At 40.5% G+C, this 20,721-nt stretch overlaps 1 protein-coding gene across 1 annotated transcript in view; it reads right to left on the bottom strand.

Moving 5' to 3' along the window:
• Nucleotides 1–19,471, bottom strand: part of LOC115155533 (activin receptor type-2A-like) — a 57,819-nt gene extending 38,348 nt beyond the window's left edge. The window contains exon 1 of the mRNA XM_029702221.1: nt 18,304–19,471. Coding sequence (XP_029558081.1) covers nt 18,304–18,358 — 55 coding nt within the window. The 5' untranslated portion in view covers nt 18,359–19,471. The remainder of the gene's footprint in view (nt 1–18,303) is intronic.
• Nucleotides 19,472–20,721: the final 1,250 nt, after the last annotated feature.

Below are 20,721 nucleotides of genomic sequence, written 5' to 3'. Positions count from 1 at the left end.
AACTTTCAAAGCAGAATTACTTTCCCATTGTTCCTCAACTGTAGTGTATGATATACCATGTTCTAGCTCTGAGTCTCACAATTTATTCAATGTAAAAAACACAATCGAATTATTCTACATAAGACCGAATCGAGCCGGTCGGTCACATATATCTACCATATCACAGGAAGCAGGGAGTAAGGACCTACAGTGGTGACGTTTGACACAGGGAGTCAGTGGAATGGTATCAAATACATCAAACACATGGTTTCCAGGTGTTTGATGCCATTCCATTTGCTCCGTTCCGGCCATTATTATGAACTTTTCTATCCTCAGCAGCCTCCTGTGGTCAGGACCTACAGTCATGTTTGGCCCAGGGAGTCAGGACCTACAGTCATGTTTGGCCCAGGGAGTCAGGACCTACAGTCATGTTTGGTCCAGGGAGTCAGGACCTATAGTCATGCTTGGCCCAGGGAGTCAGGACCTACAGTCATGTTTGGTCCAGGGAGTCAGGACCTATAGTCATGCTTGGCCCAGGGAGTCAGGACCTACAGTCATGTTTGGCCCAGGGAGTCAGGACCTACAGTCATGCTTGGCCCAGGGAGTCAGGACCTACAGTCATGTTTGGCCCAGGGAGTCAGGACCTAGTCATGCTTGGCCCAGGGAGTCAGGACCTAGTCATGCTTGCCCAGGGAGTCTGGACCTACAGTCATGTTTGGCCCAGGGAGTCAGGACCTATAGTCATGCTTGGCCCAGGGAGTCAGGACCTACAGTCATGTTTGTGCTGACAAACAATTATGAGCGACAACACAGTGCCAGCTAAACATCAGGGCTCGACATTAACACTTGTCCTGTTGTCCAGGACAAGTAAAAAAAAGAATAATTGTCTGACAAGAATATACTGTAGATTTAAGTTGTCCGAACGGAGAAGTAAAAAAAATTGAATCACACACAAATCACAATATCAAACAATTACTCCAGTCAGAATTGGATCAGAGGACAACACTGGAATAATATTAAAAATCTCATGTTTCTCTTTTAACCTTTATTTAACTAGGCAAGTCAGTTAAGAACAAATTCCTATTTACAATGACGGCCTAGGAACAGTGGGTTAACTGCCTTGTTCAGGGGCAGAACGACAGATTTTGAACTTGTCAGCTCGGGGATTCGATCTAGCAACCTTTCAGTTACTGGCCCAACGCTCTAACCACTAGGCTACCTGCCTCTAACCACTAGGCTACCTGCCTCTAACCACTAGGCTACCTGCTCTAACCACTAGGCTACCTGCTCTAACCACTAGGCTACCTGCCTCTAACCACTAGGCTACCTGCCTCTAACCACTAGGCTACCTGCTCTAACCACCAGGCTACCTGCTCTAACCACTAGGCTACCTGCTCTAACCACCAGGCTACCTGCTCTAACCACCAGGCTACCTGCTCTAACCACTAGGCTACCTGCTCTAACCACTAGGCTACCTGCTCTAACCACTAGGCTACCAGCCGCCTTGTCTAAACCGATGCTGACATGAACGAGGCACCAGATAATGTAGCCAAACTTTGAGACTTTTAATTACTTAAATATATGCTAATGAAGGATAATTTTAACATAAAAGCTTGATTCTGTGGACACTCGAGGCACGTTTCGTTCAGATCAAGACTGGAGAGTAAAGGACAGTTCCTGTTGCGCACCGCACATCAACCACTTTGAATCTGAGCGGAGGCGGTCAGTATTTTTCTTTAACTATTTACCCATAAATGTAATTGTTTAAAACCATCTTACCTTTAAAGTAGCTGGAATTATTTTATAAACATAATATATGCAATTTGTTCATGTTCTATTGGTTTTCAAATTAACTTTATTTTATTGTACAGCAGCCAAAGGCAATGGGACATCTTAGACAGTTATTCCCTAAAATGTCTTCATATGAATAAATAGGCCTAAACCTATGATGACAATAACAACCTCATAGAGATCAGTGCTACTATGGGGAAGAAGATAGCACCTGACTGTATGCATTCAAAAATAGCCAAGAAGAGGAAGTGTAGAAAAAATACCCAATTGTCATACTTGAGTAAAAGTAAAGATACCGTAATAGAAAATGACTCAAATAAAAGTCACCCGGGAAAAGACTACTTGAGTAAAAGTCTAAAAGTATTTGCTTTTAAATATGCTTAAGTATCAAAAGTAAAGGTATACATTATTTCAAATTTCTTAAGTAAACCAGACAACCTAATTCTCAGTTTTTTTTATTTATTTCCAGCTAGCCTGGGGCACGCTTCAACACTTGAACATATCATTTACAAACGAAGCATGTGCTTAGTGAGTCGGACAGATCAGAGGCAGTAGGGATGTTCTCTTGATAAGTGTGTGAATCGGACCATTTCCCTGTCCTGCTAATCATTCAAAATGTAACAAGTACTTTTTTGGGTCTCAGGGAAAATTTATGGAGTAAAAACTAGATCATTTTCTTTAGGAATGTAGTGAACTAAAAGTAGTGAAAAATATAAATAGTAGAGTACTGATTTTTTTTATTTAACCTTTATTTAACTTTATTTAACAGATACACCCCCACCCCCCAAAAAAACGACTTAAGTAGTACTTAAAGTATTTTTACTTAAGTATTTTACACCACTAACAAGAGGCAACTTTGCTTACACTGAACACATCAGATCCATTTCTTCATTACTCATGGCCCTAGTCCAAGAACAGCCCTGATTACCTCATTCATATTCATCCAAGTGTAAACAACGTTAAAACAAGAACAACATAATGGCTCATTAAAAAACAAATGGTGCTCTGCAGTCTGTGGCGGCATGGATGAAGAAAATTATTTTGGGAGGGAATTAATTAGCTAATTGCCCCTCAGTGGGGATAAATCCTGGGGATTATTTCCAAAGACACAAATCGCCCTCATCAGGATTACTGAGAATCTTTCGGAATTACTGTCACATCCACACATGGTGGAGGAGGAGGAGGAGGAGGAAGAGGAGGAGGAAGACACAGCCCAAGATGCACATCATCTGTCGGAGTCCCTATGCCATGATTACAGATCTGGACCAGCAAATTGAAACAGACAAATTGACCCAGGCGCTTAACACAAATCACAAAGGGCCCTGTTCAAAAATCAATTTGTTTATTGACTAATGGGGGATAGTTGGATTGGGCAAGACCTGCAACAATACTGTACAGACTGGGAGCCAACACAGAAAAAACATCTCCATTAGACTTGACTATTCTCACTCAACCCCTAGCCTAAACCTTCTTTTGAAATACATGGCCTGGAGACTGATTGGCAATCACGTCGGAGGCAGCAGGTAGCACTGGGCGGTATACCGTATTTTATGATATACCAGTATTGATGCTGGGACCGGTTTGGGTTTTTACTTGACCTTCTATACCGTTATTTGAATGTTTGGTTTGTTAAATGTGATACGCCATGTGTAATGTCAATTTTCATAGTTTGTTTCGCTAATTGAGTCATCTTGCTCTGCGCCACTTTCCACACAGTCTTAGCCACGCCCCCTGTCACTCAAGGAGCGCATTTGATGTTCCTCAACCAGAGACCCTTGCGTTTAGTCTGCAGGGTCAATGCAGCACATACAACAATGTTGATGACAACAATGGTGTTTTCACTTTGCTTCTTAATATAAATCCACTAGCGTTCTATAATGACACTATTAGTTTCTGTTTCTTACATCAGCTAGTTTGTCTTTTCTTAGCAAGTTGCCCTAAATCTTGTGAGACGCTAATTGTTAGCCGACAATGCTAATAGGTAGCTAGCTAATAAATGTACTGAGTAAGAGCAAACGTAGCTAGCTAATACAGCCTGATAATACCAGTGATGGTGTAGACCTAAATCATAATGTTGTTTGTGCAACAGTATCTTCTAAATCAAAGAGGAATATGCAAAGCAAGAATATGTTAGCTACATGAAGTATCTAAGAGAAAACATGCAATGTAGCCAAAGCTTATAGGGTCCCCTAGGAAACACGTACCAACACTTGAGTTCCTACCCTGTCACAATAACTCCTCCCTGGCATTTGAATTCGTTGTCATCTCAAACAACACTGTATTCAAAGTGCCCACTATTATATTCTAACTATAGAATTAGAATAGTCATTCTATTTCCATGATTCCAACAGTTTTGCTCTAATTCGCAAGTCAAATCGCAATTGCAACATTCGGTTAAAAATAAGTCCTAGATTATTTGCCCATATCGTGCAGCCCTACTTGGCAGTGTGGAAATGATCTCAAATGAGCAGTGGTGTAAAGTACTTAAGTAAAAATACTTTCAAGTACTACTTATGTAGGTTTTTTAGTATCTGTACTTTACTATTTTTGACAACTTTTACTTAACTACATTCCTAAAGAAAATACTGTACTTTTTACTCCATACATTTTCCCTGACACCTAAAAGTACTCTTTACATTTTGAATGCGTAGCAGGACAGGAAAATGGTCCAATTCAAGCACTTGTCAAGAGAACATCCCTGGTCATCTACAGCCTCTGATCTGGAGGACTAACTAAACACAAATTCCTTGTTTGTAAATTATGTCTGAGTGTTGGCGTGTGCCCCTAGCTATCTGTAAAAAAAAAAAAAAAATGGTGCCATCTGGTTTGCTTAATATAAGGAATTTGAAATTATTTATACTTTTACTTTTGATACTTAAGTACATTTGATCAATTACATTTACTTTTGATATTTAAGAATATTTAAAACCAAATACTTTCAGACTTGTACTCACATAGTATTTTACTGGGTGACTCACTTTTTCTATGACTTTTTCTAGTAACTTTCTATTAACGTATCTTTACTTTTACTTAAGTATGACAATTGGGTACTTTTTCTATCACTGCAATTGAGTGCAGGAAATGCAGAAATGATAAAAGTGCTGAAATTTGTTTTGGTTGAAGTTCAATTGAACAGTATAAAACAATCAGAATGGAGAAAGACTCATTGAAATCACTTAGAATGTACGTGTTGCCACCCTAGGAACACTCACTACTCATAAAGCAAATGTAGAAATATATTATTCAAAATACCGTCATACCGTCCAATTTTTAAAAAAATACTGTGATATAATATTTTGCCCATATCACCCAGCCCTAGCAGCAGGGTTACTTGGGGATACTCTATTGGTCCAAACATAATCAAAACAATCTTTCGAAACCCTTACTGAAAACAACAGCAATGCACAGCAATACAATTAACCCTACGCTAAGCCTCGCACCTTTTGGTTACTGTTGCAACTTCTGACATTTTCCCGAAAAGCCCAATTCCCCATTCAACTAGTGGCGAAATCCCCTCGCAATGATCTCAAACTGTTTCTAATACACAATGAAATTTAACACAGACTACCTCTTGCTAATCGGTATCCCCTTTCCCTTATCACGAAATTCTTCGGTATGTTGTGGTGGACCTGTAATTACAATTGCTTCATGGGAACCTGGTACAGTTGCTATCCATTGGAGTACTGTGATTGGTTGCCCAACATTATGGGGCCCTACAGTAGGCATATTCTTTAGATGTGGTGGTGCCACAGACACAACCAAAATGGAGTAAGAACCCCAGCTCATCAAGCCTGTCTGTAGCAGACTCCTCTGATTATCTTGTCTAGTCCAGCGCGGGCCGGGACAGCCCGGATTTAGCGGAAGGGGAGGAGGGGAGGGGGGGTGTTTTGAAAAGATGCCAAATGGGGAGAAAAGACACTTTCTTTTGTGCTCCATCTCCACAGGGTGTAACTGGCATGGATGCGAAACAAGTGCAGTTATAAATTTAGCTCGTACTTAAGAGTTTCGCACATGCAAACTCAGCAAAAAAAGAAACGTTCTCTCACTGTCAACTGCGTTTATTTTCAGCAAACTTAACAGGTGTAAATATTTGTATGAACATAACAAGATTCAACAACTGAGACATAAACTGAACAATTTCCACAGACATGTGACTAACAGAAATTGAATAATGTGTCCCTGAACAAAGGGTGGGGACCAAAATCAAAAGTAACAGTCAGTATCTGGTGTGGCCACCAGCTGCATTAAGTACTGCAGTGCATCTCCTCCTCATGGACTGCACCAGATTTGCCAGTTCTTACTGTGAGATGTTACACCACTCTTCCACCAAGGCACCTGCAAGTTCCCAGACATTTCTGGGGGGAATTGCCTTAGCCCTCACCCTCCGATCCAACAGGTTCCAGATGTGCTCAATGGGATTGAGATCCGGGCTCTTCACTGGCCATGGCAGAACACTGGCATTCCTGTCTTGAAGGAAATCCCGAACAGAACGAGCAGTATGGCTGGTGGCATTGTCATGCTGGAGGGTCACCCCTGGTGAGACAAAACCGCGACTCGCCAGTGAAGAGCACTTCATGCCAGTCCTGTCTGGTCCTGCGACGGTGCGTTTATGCCCATAGGCGACGTTGTTTCGAGTGATGTCTGGTGAAGACCTGCCTTACAACAGGCCTACAAGCCCTCAGTCCAGCCTCTCTCAGCCTATTGCAGACAGTCTGAGCACTGATGGAGGGTTTGTGTGTTCCTGGTGTAACTCGGGCAGTTGTTGTTGCCATTCTGTACCTGTCCCGCAGGTGTAATGTTCGGATGTACCGATCCTGTGCAGGTGTTGTTAGACGTGGTCTGCTACTGCGAGGACAATCAGCTGTCCGTCCTCTCTCCCAGTAGCACTGTCTTAGGCGTCTCACAGTACAGACATTGCAATTTATTGCCCTGGCCACATCTGCAGTCCTCATGCCTCCTTGCAGCATGCCTAAGGCACATTCACGCAAATGAGCAGGGACCCAGGGCATCTTTATTTTGGTGTTTTCATAGTCAGTTGAAAGGCCTCTTTAGTGTCCTAAGTTGTCATAACCGTGACCTTACAGCCTACCGTCTGTAAGCTGTTACTGTCTTAACGGCCGTTCCACAGGTGCATGTTCATTAATTGTTTATGGTTCATTGAACAGTGTTAAAACCCTTTACAATGAAGATCTGTGAAGTTATTTGGATTTTTACAAATTATCTTTGAAAGACAGGGTCCTGAAAAAGGGATGTTTCTTTTTTTGCTGAGTTTATATTAGTTCAACCAACTATTGATATCAAATTGATAAACACAGCATCTAATGGATGACACTTTCATGGCTTTGATCACTTCAACAAACTATAAAATTAGACCCAGGCTATGTGACACTACGGGCGTTAGAGTACTAACAGTTCCAAACAAGTAGTCTCCATGGAAGTCTGTCGTAGTTGTGCATTCATTCCTCATCCAAGCTAAGTTTCAGTTAATATCATGGCATTTGTATGCAAAGCGCTCTGCTCATTTCTGAGAATTTAGATCTACCTGTTACTCCTGGTAACAAACGAGGGGCCAAATAGCTTTGTTCAAAGTAAACTAACAAAACAGGACTGTTTTCAGCTGAAAATGTGATTGTTTCCCCCTGATCTCTGTCAGAGCACATAATGTCTCACTTCTTCCAGTTGGAGTGATAAGCAGACAGGGCCTGAGACCCAAGAGCCTGCTTGGAGCTGGACGGACATTCCAGCCAGGATTAAGGGATCTGACTTCATCACTGTGTTTAGCTGTTTTACAGTACGAATGAATGGGCCTGCAGTCTGCAGTCTTTGTGTCTGACGAACAGCATTTGGACAACACAGGCTTTAGAATGTGCCATTTGTTTTCTGAGAGGGGGACCTTTTCCGTCTATTCAATTTCTAAGAAGTCAAGACAATTTTTACAAAAATATAAAAAAGCTTTGCTGAACAAACACTTGAACTGTCCATAGGGTACATAGAGTTAAGTGCCCTACTTTTAAGTCCCATCAAACTTCCTCTTGTGAATTGAGCCTGGAACTTCCAGCTCATAGAGCACTTCCCCATAGAACCCTTCCCTGTGCATCTCCAACGGTTGTGTCATATTTAGTCCCAGTGTGTTATGGGGACTGCAGGTTGAGTCTGATGAGTGTTTAAAATGCCATGCTTTTTTAGGACAAATTCTCTATTCTAAACTACAGATGAGAACAGAATGTTCTCACTCTGACCTGAAGAACAACAGAATGTTCTCACTCTGACCTGAAGAACAACAGAAGGTTCTCACTCTGACCTGAAGAACAACAGAATGTTCTCACTCTAATCTGAAGAACAACAGAATGTTCTCACTCTGTCCTGAAGAACAACAGAATGTTCTCACTCTGACCTGAAGAACAACAGAATGTTCTCACGCTGACCTGAAGAACAACGAAATGTTCTCCCTCTAATCTGAAGACCAACAGAATGTTCTCCCTCTAATCTGAAGAACAACAGAATGTTCTCACTCTGACCTGAAGAACAACAGAATGTTCTCACTCTAATCTGAAGAACAACAGAATGTTCTCACTCTAATCTGAAGAACAACAGAATGTTCTCACTCTGACCTGAATAACAGAATGTTCTCACTCTGACCTGAAGAACAACAGAATGTTCTCACTCTGACCTGAAGAACAACAGAATGTTCTCACTCTAATCTGAAGACCAACAGAATGCTCTCACTCTAATCTGAAGAACAACAGAATGTTCTCACTCTGACCTGAAGAACAACAGAATGTTCTCACTCTGACCTGAAGAACAACAGAAGGTTCTCACTCTGACCTGAAGAACAACAGAATGTTCTCACTCTAATCTGAAGAACAACAGAATGTTCTCACTCTGTCCTGAAGAACAACAGAATGTTCTCACTCTGACCTGAAGAACAACAGAATGTTCTCACGCTGACCTGAAGAACAACGAAATGTTCTCCCTCTAATCTGAAGACCAACAGAATGTTCTCCCTCTAATCTGAAGAACAACAGAATGTTCTCACTCTGACCTGAAGAACAACAGAATGTTCTCACTCTAATCTGAAGAACAACAGAATGTTCTCACTCTAATCTGAAGAACAACAGAATGTTCTCACTCTGACCTGAATAACAGAATGTTCTCACTCTGACCTGAAGAACAACAGAATGTTCTCACTCTGACCTGAAGAACAACAGAATGTTCTCACTCTAATCTGAAGACCAACAGAATGCTCTCACTCTAATCTGAAGAACAACAGAATGTTCTCACTCTGACCTGAAGAACAACAGAATGTTCTCACTCTAATCTGAAGAACAACAGAATGTTCTCACTCTGACCTGAAGAACAACAGGAGCATACTTGAGGAAACAAGGCATTGTATTTCATTTCCAAGGCATTGTATTTGATTTGCCCTTTATAGTGAAGAATCTGGACTTCTCAGCTACAACTGATGAATGTAAATAATTCATACAATCATGGTGCTATGGCATACACCATCTTGGTTCCTGTAATCCACCTCAGTGAACACAGCAAGAGAAAAAAAAAAGTATCATAATCCAATTTCAGGTCAAAGTATTTATCAGGTTATGGAACCTGCCTGAAAAGAAAGGTAAATAAACCAGTTGCAGAGGTCATCCTTGCACCTTTTTCATTTGTGAAATTTGCCATTGAGCGCTGGCCCACAGAGCACACTCCAAGAGTTCTGATAATGATCTGAGGAAACAACAAACAAGCCGTCCTGTACCGCTGTCTGCTATTTGCTTTGGCAACTCCGTAGCGTGCTACGAGTGGGATGGTGGTTCGTTCGGGTTGACTGGGAGGCCAGGTCTTTTGTCGTTCAAGCATTCTTTTTGTAGATCACAACCTGATATGTATGTGCAGATTTAGAGTTTTAAAACTTTTTTTTTTTAAAGGAGAGAGCAAACAAACCCCAGGAAATGTGACCTGTGAGGTGGGTGCTCTATCATCCTATATGTGATACAGAATAGGGCTGTCCCTCGTCTGTTCTTTTGACCAATCGATTGGCCGAAAATTTTAAACGTGTGTTTTTCCATATATTGACACATCCTATGTGTTTTAATCAAATCAACTATATTCACTGAGCTTATTAATGCTTTAAGCACACGCTTTGATTAAATAATTAAGACACACAATTGACTAGAGGGAGTCCGACCAGCAATTGATTTGTTTGTGCCCGGGCCAAGACTTGCTTCGCTGTGGAAAAAAAAATTAAAAAAAAGACAGTGAATGTGACTAGAACCCGTTGTCTCTCTCTCCTTCCTACTGCAGCAACTACCACAGATCATCAAAGTGTATTATCGCGCTCTCCGTGTTGCTGAAGCGGCAACATAATTACAGCCATTTCTGACAGAAAAGTTCTGTTACCGAAATCCCTCATTTGTTTAGGAAAAACATTCCCTATTCCCTCAACTCTTGCTCTCTTTACGTGACATGTTTGCATTGCATAGACCAAAGACCTACTCGCACGGGACTAGTATTACTAGAGAACGTTGGTTATGTAATTATTACTCCAGAATGTCTGTTATTCCAGAGGACGATTCGGATGGGATTAGTTTTTTTTCCAAACTGCCCCATGTAATTCTTTCTTTTTTTCCCCAAAATAAAATGGACAGTTATGACTGAAGCCTGGAGGTTTTTATTCTAGGTGTGAAGATACAGTATTTCAACACGTCCAGGTGATGGGGCCACAATGATAACTCCAGCTTGGTTCCCAAGTTTCTAAACCATACCAAACCAGATTTCCTATAGTGTCAGCATAATATTTGAATTGAGGAAGTGTGATCATAATCATTAGGATATTATAGCCATCCGCAGTACATCCTAAATGCCCCCCAGCCTTCAGATGTGAGCTAAACAGTACATCCTAAATGCCCCCCAGCCTTCAGATGTGAGCTAAACAGTACATCCTAAATGCCCCCCAGCCTTCAGATGGGAGCTAAACAGTACATCCTAAATACCCCCCAGCCTTCAGATGGGAGCTAAACAGTACATCCTAAATGCCCCCCAGCCTTCAGATGGGAGCTAAACAGTACATCCTAAATGCCCCCCAGCCTTCAGATGGGAGCTAAACAGTACATCCTAAATGCCCCCCAGCCTTCAGATGTGAGCTAAACAGTACATCCTAAATGCCCCCCAGCCTTCAGATGGGAGCTAAACAGTACATCCTAAATGCCCCCCAGCCTTCAGATGGGAGCTAAACAGTACATCCTAAATGCCCCCCAGCCTTCAGATGGGAGCTAAACAGTGCAATTGCACTTGAGATGCATTTTAAGGCTACGGATGAGAAAGTTAACTTATCATTTCCAAACGTTTAGGTCAGTTGTATGCTGCAACAGCAAGGGTTGCATTAAATAGGCTCAATATTTTTTTACTTATGCATTTGCCAATATTCAATTCATAAACACAAAACATATAAACAAAAGGATTCACTGTTAATGTAGATATATGAATGGCTAACATGTAACCTATATTTTATGTAACTAGGCAAGTCAGTTAAGAACAAATTCTTATTTACAATGACGGCCTACCCCGGCCAAACCCGGACGACGCTGGGCCAATTGTGCGCCGCCCTAGGGGACTCCCAATCACGGCCGGATGTGATATAGCCTGTATATAGCTTATGCGCAGCACTTAGTTCAATTTATCAAATCAGTTATAGTTTTCTTGCACAAACCGCCAGCAACACCTTTCAAACTCAGACATTTCTCTCAAAACACAGGGATGTTGATTCGCACGGGACTAGTATTATCAGACCTTGGAGTTTGCCCCCAAAAAATGGTGGGTTATTCTGGCTGGAATTGTTCTCTCCTGCCATGTAAAAATTACTGACACGGCAGACTCGGACAGGACTAAAATGAACGATTTGGTGTTTTGCGCTTGTGCACATAATTTCATTACCCGACCTCCCCCAGTAAATCTAATCCCATCCGAATAGGGCACAATAAGGCCTGACCTATAGCATATCATAATCACATCCATAAATCGGTTGTAACAAACTCTGAATATCGTAAAACCAAAATGGAAGCAGAGGACTTGACAAACTGGAAACGAGGGAATATTTACTGGTTGCTCTGGAGGTAAAGGGAAAGCCAGATGTGTGGAATAAATGTGACTAGTTGTGGAACATACTGGATATCAAGAAAAAGAAGGTTAGGAACAAGCGCTGTGTGCATATTATGTGTTCCAAACAGGTGTTGTATAGATTACATCATCATTTTTATGACTGTTTGGAACAATGTAAAAAAACAATAAATAAAGTATAAGCGTACCAGAGACTCTGTTGTAACGTTTTTTTTTTGTTAAGCCTTTATTACAGCAAAGACTAAAAACAGTCACATTCATTCATGAATGCAATTTACGACATGGAACGGTTTATTTTTTGTTTAAGCTAATCATTCAAGGCTCGCTTTATTTTATTCTAAAACTAAAATGCTTGATTGCATTTCAAACCATGAATGACTCGTATGCTGTGTGATGACATGAACGAATGAATGATTGATACAGTAGCCTATAGCAGTATTGAAATATAGGCCTAACTAAGTTATCGTATTAAGACTAAACAGGATGTGCTCTCAGGCCTACAGCTCAATGGTAGTTATACAAGGCTGCTATACCAAGCCTACTAATGATCCCGTGTGGCTCAGTTGGTAGAGCATGGTGTTTGCAACGCCAGGGTTGTGGGTTCGATTCCCACGGGGGACCAGTACAAAAAAAAATAAAAAAATGTATGCATTCACTACTGTAAGTCGCTCTGGGTAAGAGCGTCTGCTAAATGACTAAAATGTAAATGATAGTAGGCTTCTTATTATAATAATATCAAGATCACGAAAAAGGAGCATTATTATAAATATTACTTTTCTGACAATTTGGAACCGTGTTAACACTAAATAAATTATAAATAATACCAGAGGTTATTTGAATGAAAAAAAAGTGTAAAGCCTTACAGCAAACTGAAAGATCAAAAACAAACAAATTTGTGAAATTGTTTACTTGACATGTCGTTGCGTGAGGCTTGGTGCTGACAGAATCAGTAGGCTATTAAACAAACACTCAAACAGACAACAGAAGCAGAATCTGTCTTATTTCTGTAGATATATTGATTTATAAAGTCAGAAACATTTTAACAGTTAGGCTATTGATTGTAGACTAAATTAAGTTTTACTCGTCTCTGCTGCTGCCTCCGCCACATTGTTCTCAACACCCAAATGCTGGTTACCTTTGCTATTCTGCACATAGCAACATGGTCTAGGACAAGGCACCACTTCAACATGATATTATTTTTGTTGCTACTGCTTGACTAAAGATATCTTGGTCGACCAAAAGCCTATCGACAAAGCAATCGTCCAGTCGACTAAATGGGGTCAGCCCTAATACAGAGGCAGAGAAACTTCCATCAGAGAGCCATTAATGAATCATGTTGAGGCAGGTCACACATAAATTATATTTGGCTAGCAACCATATGGGGGTGGAAGGATCTTTCAGTACTTAGGGTGAGGTACCGCACAGTCCACTGAGTTACACCTGACAGTAAAGGGTAGAAAGATGTGGGAAACAACCTAATATCACCCTATGGGGAGACGGACAAAGACCGTATGGAGCAAGTTCTTTGACCATCTTCTGTGGCTCAGTTAGTAGAGCATGGCGCTTGCAACGCCAGGGTTGTGGTTCGATTCCCACAGGGGACCAGTTTTTAAAAAGTATGAAAATTAATGCACTCACTACAATAAATCATTCTGCATAAGAGCATCTGCTAAACGACTAAAATGTCAATCTTAGAACACAGTTCCTACTGTAGTTTAGGCTATGTACCTTGTTTTTAACATAGCTAGGCCTTGTCTTTTACTGTACCTTGTTATCCCAATTTCTACTGTAGCTAGTCTCTCTACTCAGTAATTGTAGCTCGATTCTGCTGCAGCTCATCTCTACTCTAGCTTGTTTCTGTCCGGTGGCCTTTGATCATTTGCTTGAAGGCAACAATAAATGGAATGTGGTGTTGCTTCAGTCCCTTTCTCAGGATGCAAAGTTAGGGGATCTTAATGAGGGGCGTTGTTGCCTAATGTGACCAGAGAACCTTTGGTAACGAGCAGTACACATTCTAATGGTTCTCTTGAGGGCCCCCTCTTGTAAAAGCCGCAAAGGGTAATGCAATAATTGTAGTAGAAGACAGGAACTGCTTAAAATTCAAGAGGGCAGGATTTTGGGGGTTTTGTTGTGCGATACAGAAGAGCATTTACATGTGAAGCAGCGAAATTGGCCTTTTGTGCATAGAAATGTGCATAGATAAACCAGCTGGTCCCAGCACTTCAGAGTATAACAACCAGTTAAATTTCTATGCCTGTTGCTTGGTTGTTGGCGGATTAGTGCAAGGAGCTTGGTTGGGTAATCCTACAATGTGTTGAAAACATACGTATACACCAGGAAAACAACAGCAAGATATCCATAACAAAACATAGACAACCTCCCAAATACCAATTGTGTTTTTGCCAAAGACTAACAACAACCAATTTGTTGTACCACTGACAGATAAAAACCTACCTTAAAAACAAACACACCATAACCATGTACATATCACTCTAATCCCCGATAATTGATGGGTTCAACAAATGCATTAGGGCTCTCCATCCAATCAGGCATCAGTATGGATTCTGTGTGATTGTACAAAAGGGGGAGTTTTTTTTTTTTTTAAGGTTAAGTGTGTATTATCCTCCACCACATCCAAAAAATGAATAATTTTGTGACAGAAGTGGTGTTGCTCTCTAATGGTCTCCTGCTGAGCTGTCTGGATGAGCATTAATATGCTGGGGATGATGAGCAGTGAGCACTGCTGGGCTTGCATACCAAATGACACACTATTCCCTATATAGTACACTACCTTTGACCAGGACCCATAAGGCTCTGGTCAAATGTAGTGCACCACAAAGGAAATAGGGTCCGATTTGGGACATACCCTGTATCCCCATCCAGATCCAGCTGTGTGTGACTGGGCCCTGGGACCATTGGCCTGAATCTGACAAGCCTAGGGCCAAAGCAGGTAGACTAATGACCATAGACATGGCCCTTCTGGCAATCCTTTGAACACATAGCCTAGCCATTTTATTCCATGATATATATGTATGTACTGTATGTATCCATGTACACTACCGGTCAAAAGTTTTAAAACACCTACTTATTCAAGGGTTTTTCTTTATTTTTACTATTTTCTACATTGTAGAATAATAGTGAAGACATCGCAACTACAAAATAACACATATGGAATCATGTAGTTACCCCCAAAAAAAGTGTTCATCAAATCAAAATATATTTGAGATTTGAGATTCTTCAAAGAGCCACCATTTGCCTTTATGACAGCTTTGCACACTCTTGGCATTCCTTTAACCAGCTTCACCTGGAATGCTTTTCCAACAGTCTTGAAGGAGTTCCCACATATTCTGAGCACTTGTTGGCTGCTTTTCCACTCTGCAGTCTGACTCATCCCAAACCATGTCAATTTGGTTGAACTCAGGGGATTGTGGAGGCCAGGTCATCTGATGCAGCACTCCATTACTCTCATTATTGGTAAAATAGCCCTTACACAGCCTGGAGGTGTGTTGGGTCATTGTCCTGTTGAAAAACAAATGATAGTGGCACTAAGCCCAAACCAGATGGGATGGCGTATCGCTGTAGAATGCTGTGGTAGCCATGCTGGTTAAGTGTGCCTTGAATTCTAAATATATCACAGATAGTGTCACCAGCAAAGCACCTCCATGCTTTACGGTGGGAGATACACATGCGGAGATCATCCATTCACCCACACCGCGTCTCACAGACACAGCAGTTGTAACAAAAAAAACTCCAATTTGGACTCCAGACCAAAGGACACATTTCCACCGGTGTAATGTCCATTGCTCGTGTTAACTTTTAAGAAGGAACACCTGTTAATTGAAATGCATTCCAGGTGACTATCTCATGGAGCTGGTTGAGAGAATGCCAAGAGCGTGCAGAGCTGTCATCAAGGCAAAGGGTGGCTACTTTGAAGAATCTCAACTATAAAATATATTTTGATTTGTTTTACACTTTTTTGTTTACTACATGATTCCATTCGTGTTATTTCATAGTTTTGATGTCTTCACTATTATTCTACAGTGTAGAAAATAGTTTAAATAAAGAAAAACCCTTGAATGAGTAGGTGCTCTAAAACCTTTGACCAGTAGTGTGAGAGTGAGAGAGAGGAGAAAGAGACAGGAGAAAGAGTAGAGAGAGAGAGAGAAAGCATGTGTGTACTCCCTTACTACATTTTAACAAAGATAACCCCAAAAAATAAATGCAGGAATTAAATCTGGCAAACTGTCGTAAGATATAATCCTTCCTTTCCTTTCCCTCAAATGAAATGTAGAACCAGATTCACGAGATCAAGGGGAAGAGTAATTAACCTTGCTCCTAGGCATCCAACCAGCTCTGATCCCCACAGAATTCAACCTCTGCAGAGAGCGGGCCTTCCTATCGACAGGCCACCCACATTCCAACCAGCTTTGATTATACTTTAGGCCAGGGTTGTGTTCAGTAGGACACAGCATTGTGGAGTGTTCAGATAGGAACAGGCTTATATTATGTGGAACAGAACAGATGTCAGCTGCTCTATTGGTGATATTTCTATCTACAAGGTGGTGAACGTTACGGCCCAGGCAGTCGAGTAATGGAACCTGCCACTTCCTCAAAATAACGTCAACATACTGTAGCTCGGTCACGACGGTGTGCAACATACAGCTCAAGTAGCATTGAGGTGAGGTGTGTAACTGACAATCACCCTCTATTGAGGTCAAAGTTCTGCTTGGTGGAAATCCCATTCGTTAAAGTGAGCAGATTGCTTTAGTTCAATCTCCTTATGTGGCTTGGCTAGGCCCAGTTTACTCAACCTGGCATCAGAGCCATACGAAACACATTGAACGTATTTCTGAGAACCTCCAAGACATATGACATGTACTAATGGTCTAGTTACTTTATACAAACAAAAGTAGGGAGGTTGGTTCACCTAAACTGCTACATAACTTATCCTAACCTTTGTCGTTAGTTCTCCTAATCACCAACGTAAATTCTCCCCATAATTCTTGTTTAGATGCAACAATCTACCTTTTCTGAGAGAAAGACGTATAATACTAGATGTATGATCATTTACATCATCCAACTCGTATGCCATTGTATGACCGGGTAAGACGTATGATACTATACATCCTCTAATTCGTATGATATTGTACAACTACTATTCCATTCATAATGTAAACTAATGTACATAATAAATGGGAGGTTAACAGATTTACGTACCAAATCCTATGAATTGCACTGAGACCAGGTTGGTTTACTATGCACTGACTGACCTCTGCCTGGTGAAAAGTAAATGGAGCTTTGACTCAGGAGATGACTTTGAGTCTTTGCCCCCCACCTCCCCCCTGCTCTGTGCAAATTGAATTTTTTGGAGTGTAGAGTGATAAGCACAGATGGAAGACTGTTTCTCAGGGCAGGCTTCAGCAGCATGTGCCTGGTTTCAAACAAAACCGCCACACACACTGAATCCTTGAGTCCCAACAAGCGATCTTTTAAACAGGAGACCAACTTGCTTTTTGTCCAACTAACTGCTTTGGGATGTACCAACAAGAAACAAGTATTCCCTGTTGATGTTTCATTTAAAGAAAACTAAGTGAATACTACTGTACAACAGACCATTACATAGGCCTAGGCATAATAATATGCAAATAACATGCAGTACAGTAGCTATACCTGAATGTATCAGAATGCACATATCTACATAAGAAAATATCTAGGCAGTACAACTGGGATTTCAGAGCCCAGATCACAATCACACCATAAAATAAGAATTTGTTCTTAACTGACTTGCCTAGTTAAATAAAAGTTAAAACAAAATTTAAAAAAAATAAAACAAACCTAGACTGAAATAACATCAACAACAGGGTCAACTATAGCCTCATCAGATATTCCATTCTTACATCACATAAATACTCATAATGTAGTGGAGAGGATTCTCGATTGAATAATCTTCCTGCATAAAATATATAGCCGTCTTGACATTGCATGAAAAGCACACAACATATACATAATTATAGGCCGACAGCTAGCTGTTCTCAATCAGATGCACACGTTGCCTCCTCTCTCCACATGAGGCCTACTCTACTCCTGTATTGACTCTTCGCTTTCATCTCGCTATAGTGGCTAGAACGATGGCTATTGCTGTATTGGACTTGACAGACGATGACCACCAACATGATCTAATGTACAGTCAACTCTATTCAAAAAGCTGTTTAGTTTCAAGATGCTGTATATCCGATCGCATTCCCGCGTCATATGACCCGCGGCAGCGAGCGCACATAACAGGGACAGTAGGATAGGCTATAACATTATCATAGGCCTGCACTGTGATATGGATGTGTGTGAAATATTCTGACTATTGCATATGCATGAACATGTAATCGCTGGTCGATATTTGAAGACTGCTTCCTATCGAATACCCACCTGAAGAACATGAGATCAGAAAGACGCCGAATGCCAGTTTCGTTGCTGGTCCCATTTTCGGTCAAATGTCAAATCCTTTATTTCGAGTAAATCCTGGTGCCACGAATCCTATGGGATTAGCGTCCAAAGTATCAGAGTACCTTTTTATAGCAAATGCATCAGGTGACTGACTGATTGAAAGAGCTGCAATGCCTGTAACATACAGCATACAAATGTCCACTTCAGAATCCTTAGTGTTTATTGTATTCTTGTGGCATGGGACATGGTTTGAAACACATGTAAAAAAAGATATATATAACTATAAAGAAACTAAACTACTGCAAAAAAACAACGACGAATAGCTTGTTTGACTACTGGTTAATGTACTTGCTGCGTGGTGTATCCATTCTGCACACAATAATGCAACATTATCGCATTTTAGAAATAATGTCTAGCGCTAGACTATGTCCCAGCAAAAATAAATCACAAACTCTTACTTTGTTGCAATTTTTCCGACTATCTAGCGATAATCTTTCATCTAGACAGCTATATTGCATCACCGTTAACATAAACCGGATTTGCATAGGTTTAAGATTGCCAACTGGTTACCTCACTAATTAAATCACAAATACAATGAGTCGAGTTTGCGTAATTACATTTTACTGACCAAGTTTCACTCTTGCAAACATTACACCTTTCCAAAATCACATCCAAAGGAAAGTTGACGCCGGAGAAAACATCAACCAGCCATTCTACCGAAGGCTGTGTGTATTCCAAACGTTGTTTGTCCACAACATGCAAATAACGCAATATTGTCTCTAGCTGTCTTCAAAAAATCCGAATCTTGAATCACAGAAACTATATTTCGTATTTTAGATATGTCAATCGAGAAAGGATTGCAGTCGAGCTACACCGCTGAAGGCACATACGAAACCCGTGAAGCTAGCCCGATACGTTAGCTACTGGCTGGCTTGGTCGGTATCGATTCAATCAATGTTCACTCGTGCGAACGGGAAGTGTGGCATACAAGAAAACAACGAATTAGAGAATTTAAAATTAATCCTTTAGATGTAGTCTCTTTCGTCTAATATTGACGTTTTCCTTGAACGACTCGGTCATATAATTCTCATCACCTCTCCAAGTGCACAACTGTACTCAAGATGGCTGCTTGCACGGATTGTTTTTGATTTTTTTTTCTTCTTCATACTCATCTGTCACTACGCGACTAAAGCTGTGACCGACATGAATAACGGCCAATAGAGAACGACAAATCCGCCACAGCTTTTACAGCTCCACCAATCCCGTGAGGCATTCTCTTGTCTTGAGTCCATGACAATAAAACACGCCCAGGCGAGTGTACTGTGAGTAAAGGTATTGATGATGGGAGGGATGGCTGCAGATACGCTGATCAATAAAATGACTGGATTTTTTTTGTTGTTGTTTGTGAAAGGATAGGAACAGTAGTTTTGGTAATTGTTTCCTAGGAGACGCTAAGTAGGGTCACATATGCAAAAAACCTATAAAACCACGGACAACTCTAAACTGTCTTTAAGAAGGCATCTTTGGGACGTCCCAACTCTGACGTCACGTCATTGAAGTTGACATTAACACGGTGGTGGCTCGTTTTCCATCCAATTGGCGAGAGATTTTCATGCGAATATTTTAGAATCTGCATAAAGAAAATATATGCGCATTTTCCCACCAGTGGTGTGTTTTCAGTAAACGGACTTGTTGCGGCTAAAAAAGAAATCTGTGCGTGGGGACATTGTGCACACAAAATATACTTTTTCCGCTAAAGTTTTCATGTATCCTACCGAATAAAAATCTAAAGTTGAATGTGTTTCCAATAAGGAATTGTATCTTGAAACTGATGCTAGATGCATGCAATGTTTATATAGGCAAAATTTCACTTTCTTTGGTGAAAAAACTGCTTCCCCAACCTTAAATCTCACCGGTTGCCTAAAGCCTTCTTGTCTGTGTGAGAAAATAACATGTACATGGCATGTAGTAATAATATATATATATATATATATATATATATATATATATATATATATATATATATATATATATATAATGTAGTAATAATAATTTAACTGGAGATAGAAAACATTCTGGTATTTTAGCCTATATTCATTAATATTGATCAACCAGTCTAATGAGCACATGGATGTATCAAGGGATTATGAAACCAATATACTGTATGAAACCTGTACTACTGAGGTGCTTTGGAATTCCCCTGGATTAAAAATGTGGTTTTTTCAAATTCACATTTGAAGTGGAATTGAAACAAGTCCAACCTGACTGTCAACCTCTGGAAAGAATATTTGTTTTTTCTAACTTTCTAGGTTATATTGAATTATGTAAAACAGGTAATTTAAATGCATTATGATGAAGTAAATTTGGATGTTAGTTAACAATTTGAGAACTAGAATATGC

Source organism: Salmo trutta, chromosome 20, assembly GCF_901001165.1.
Source record: "Salmo trutta chromosome 20, fSalTru1.1, whole genome shotgun sequence".
NCBI classification, from domain to species: domain Eukaryota; kingdom Metazoa; phylum Chordata; class Actinopteri; order Salmoniformes; family Salmonidae; genus Salmo; species Salmo trutta.
This window is presented reverse-complemented; position numbering and strand designations above follow the sequence as displayed.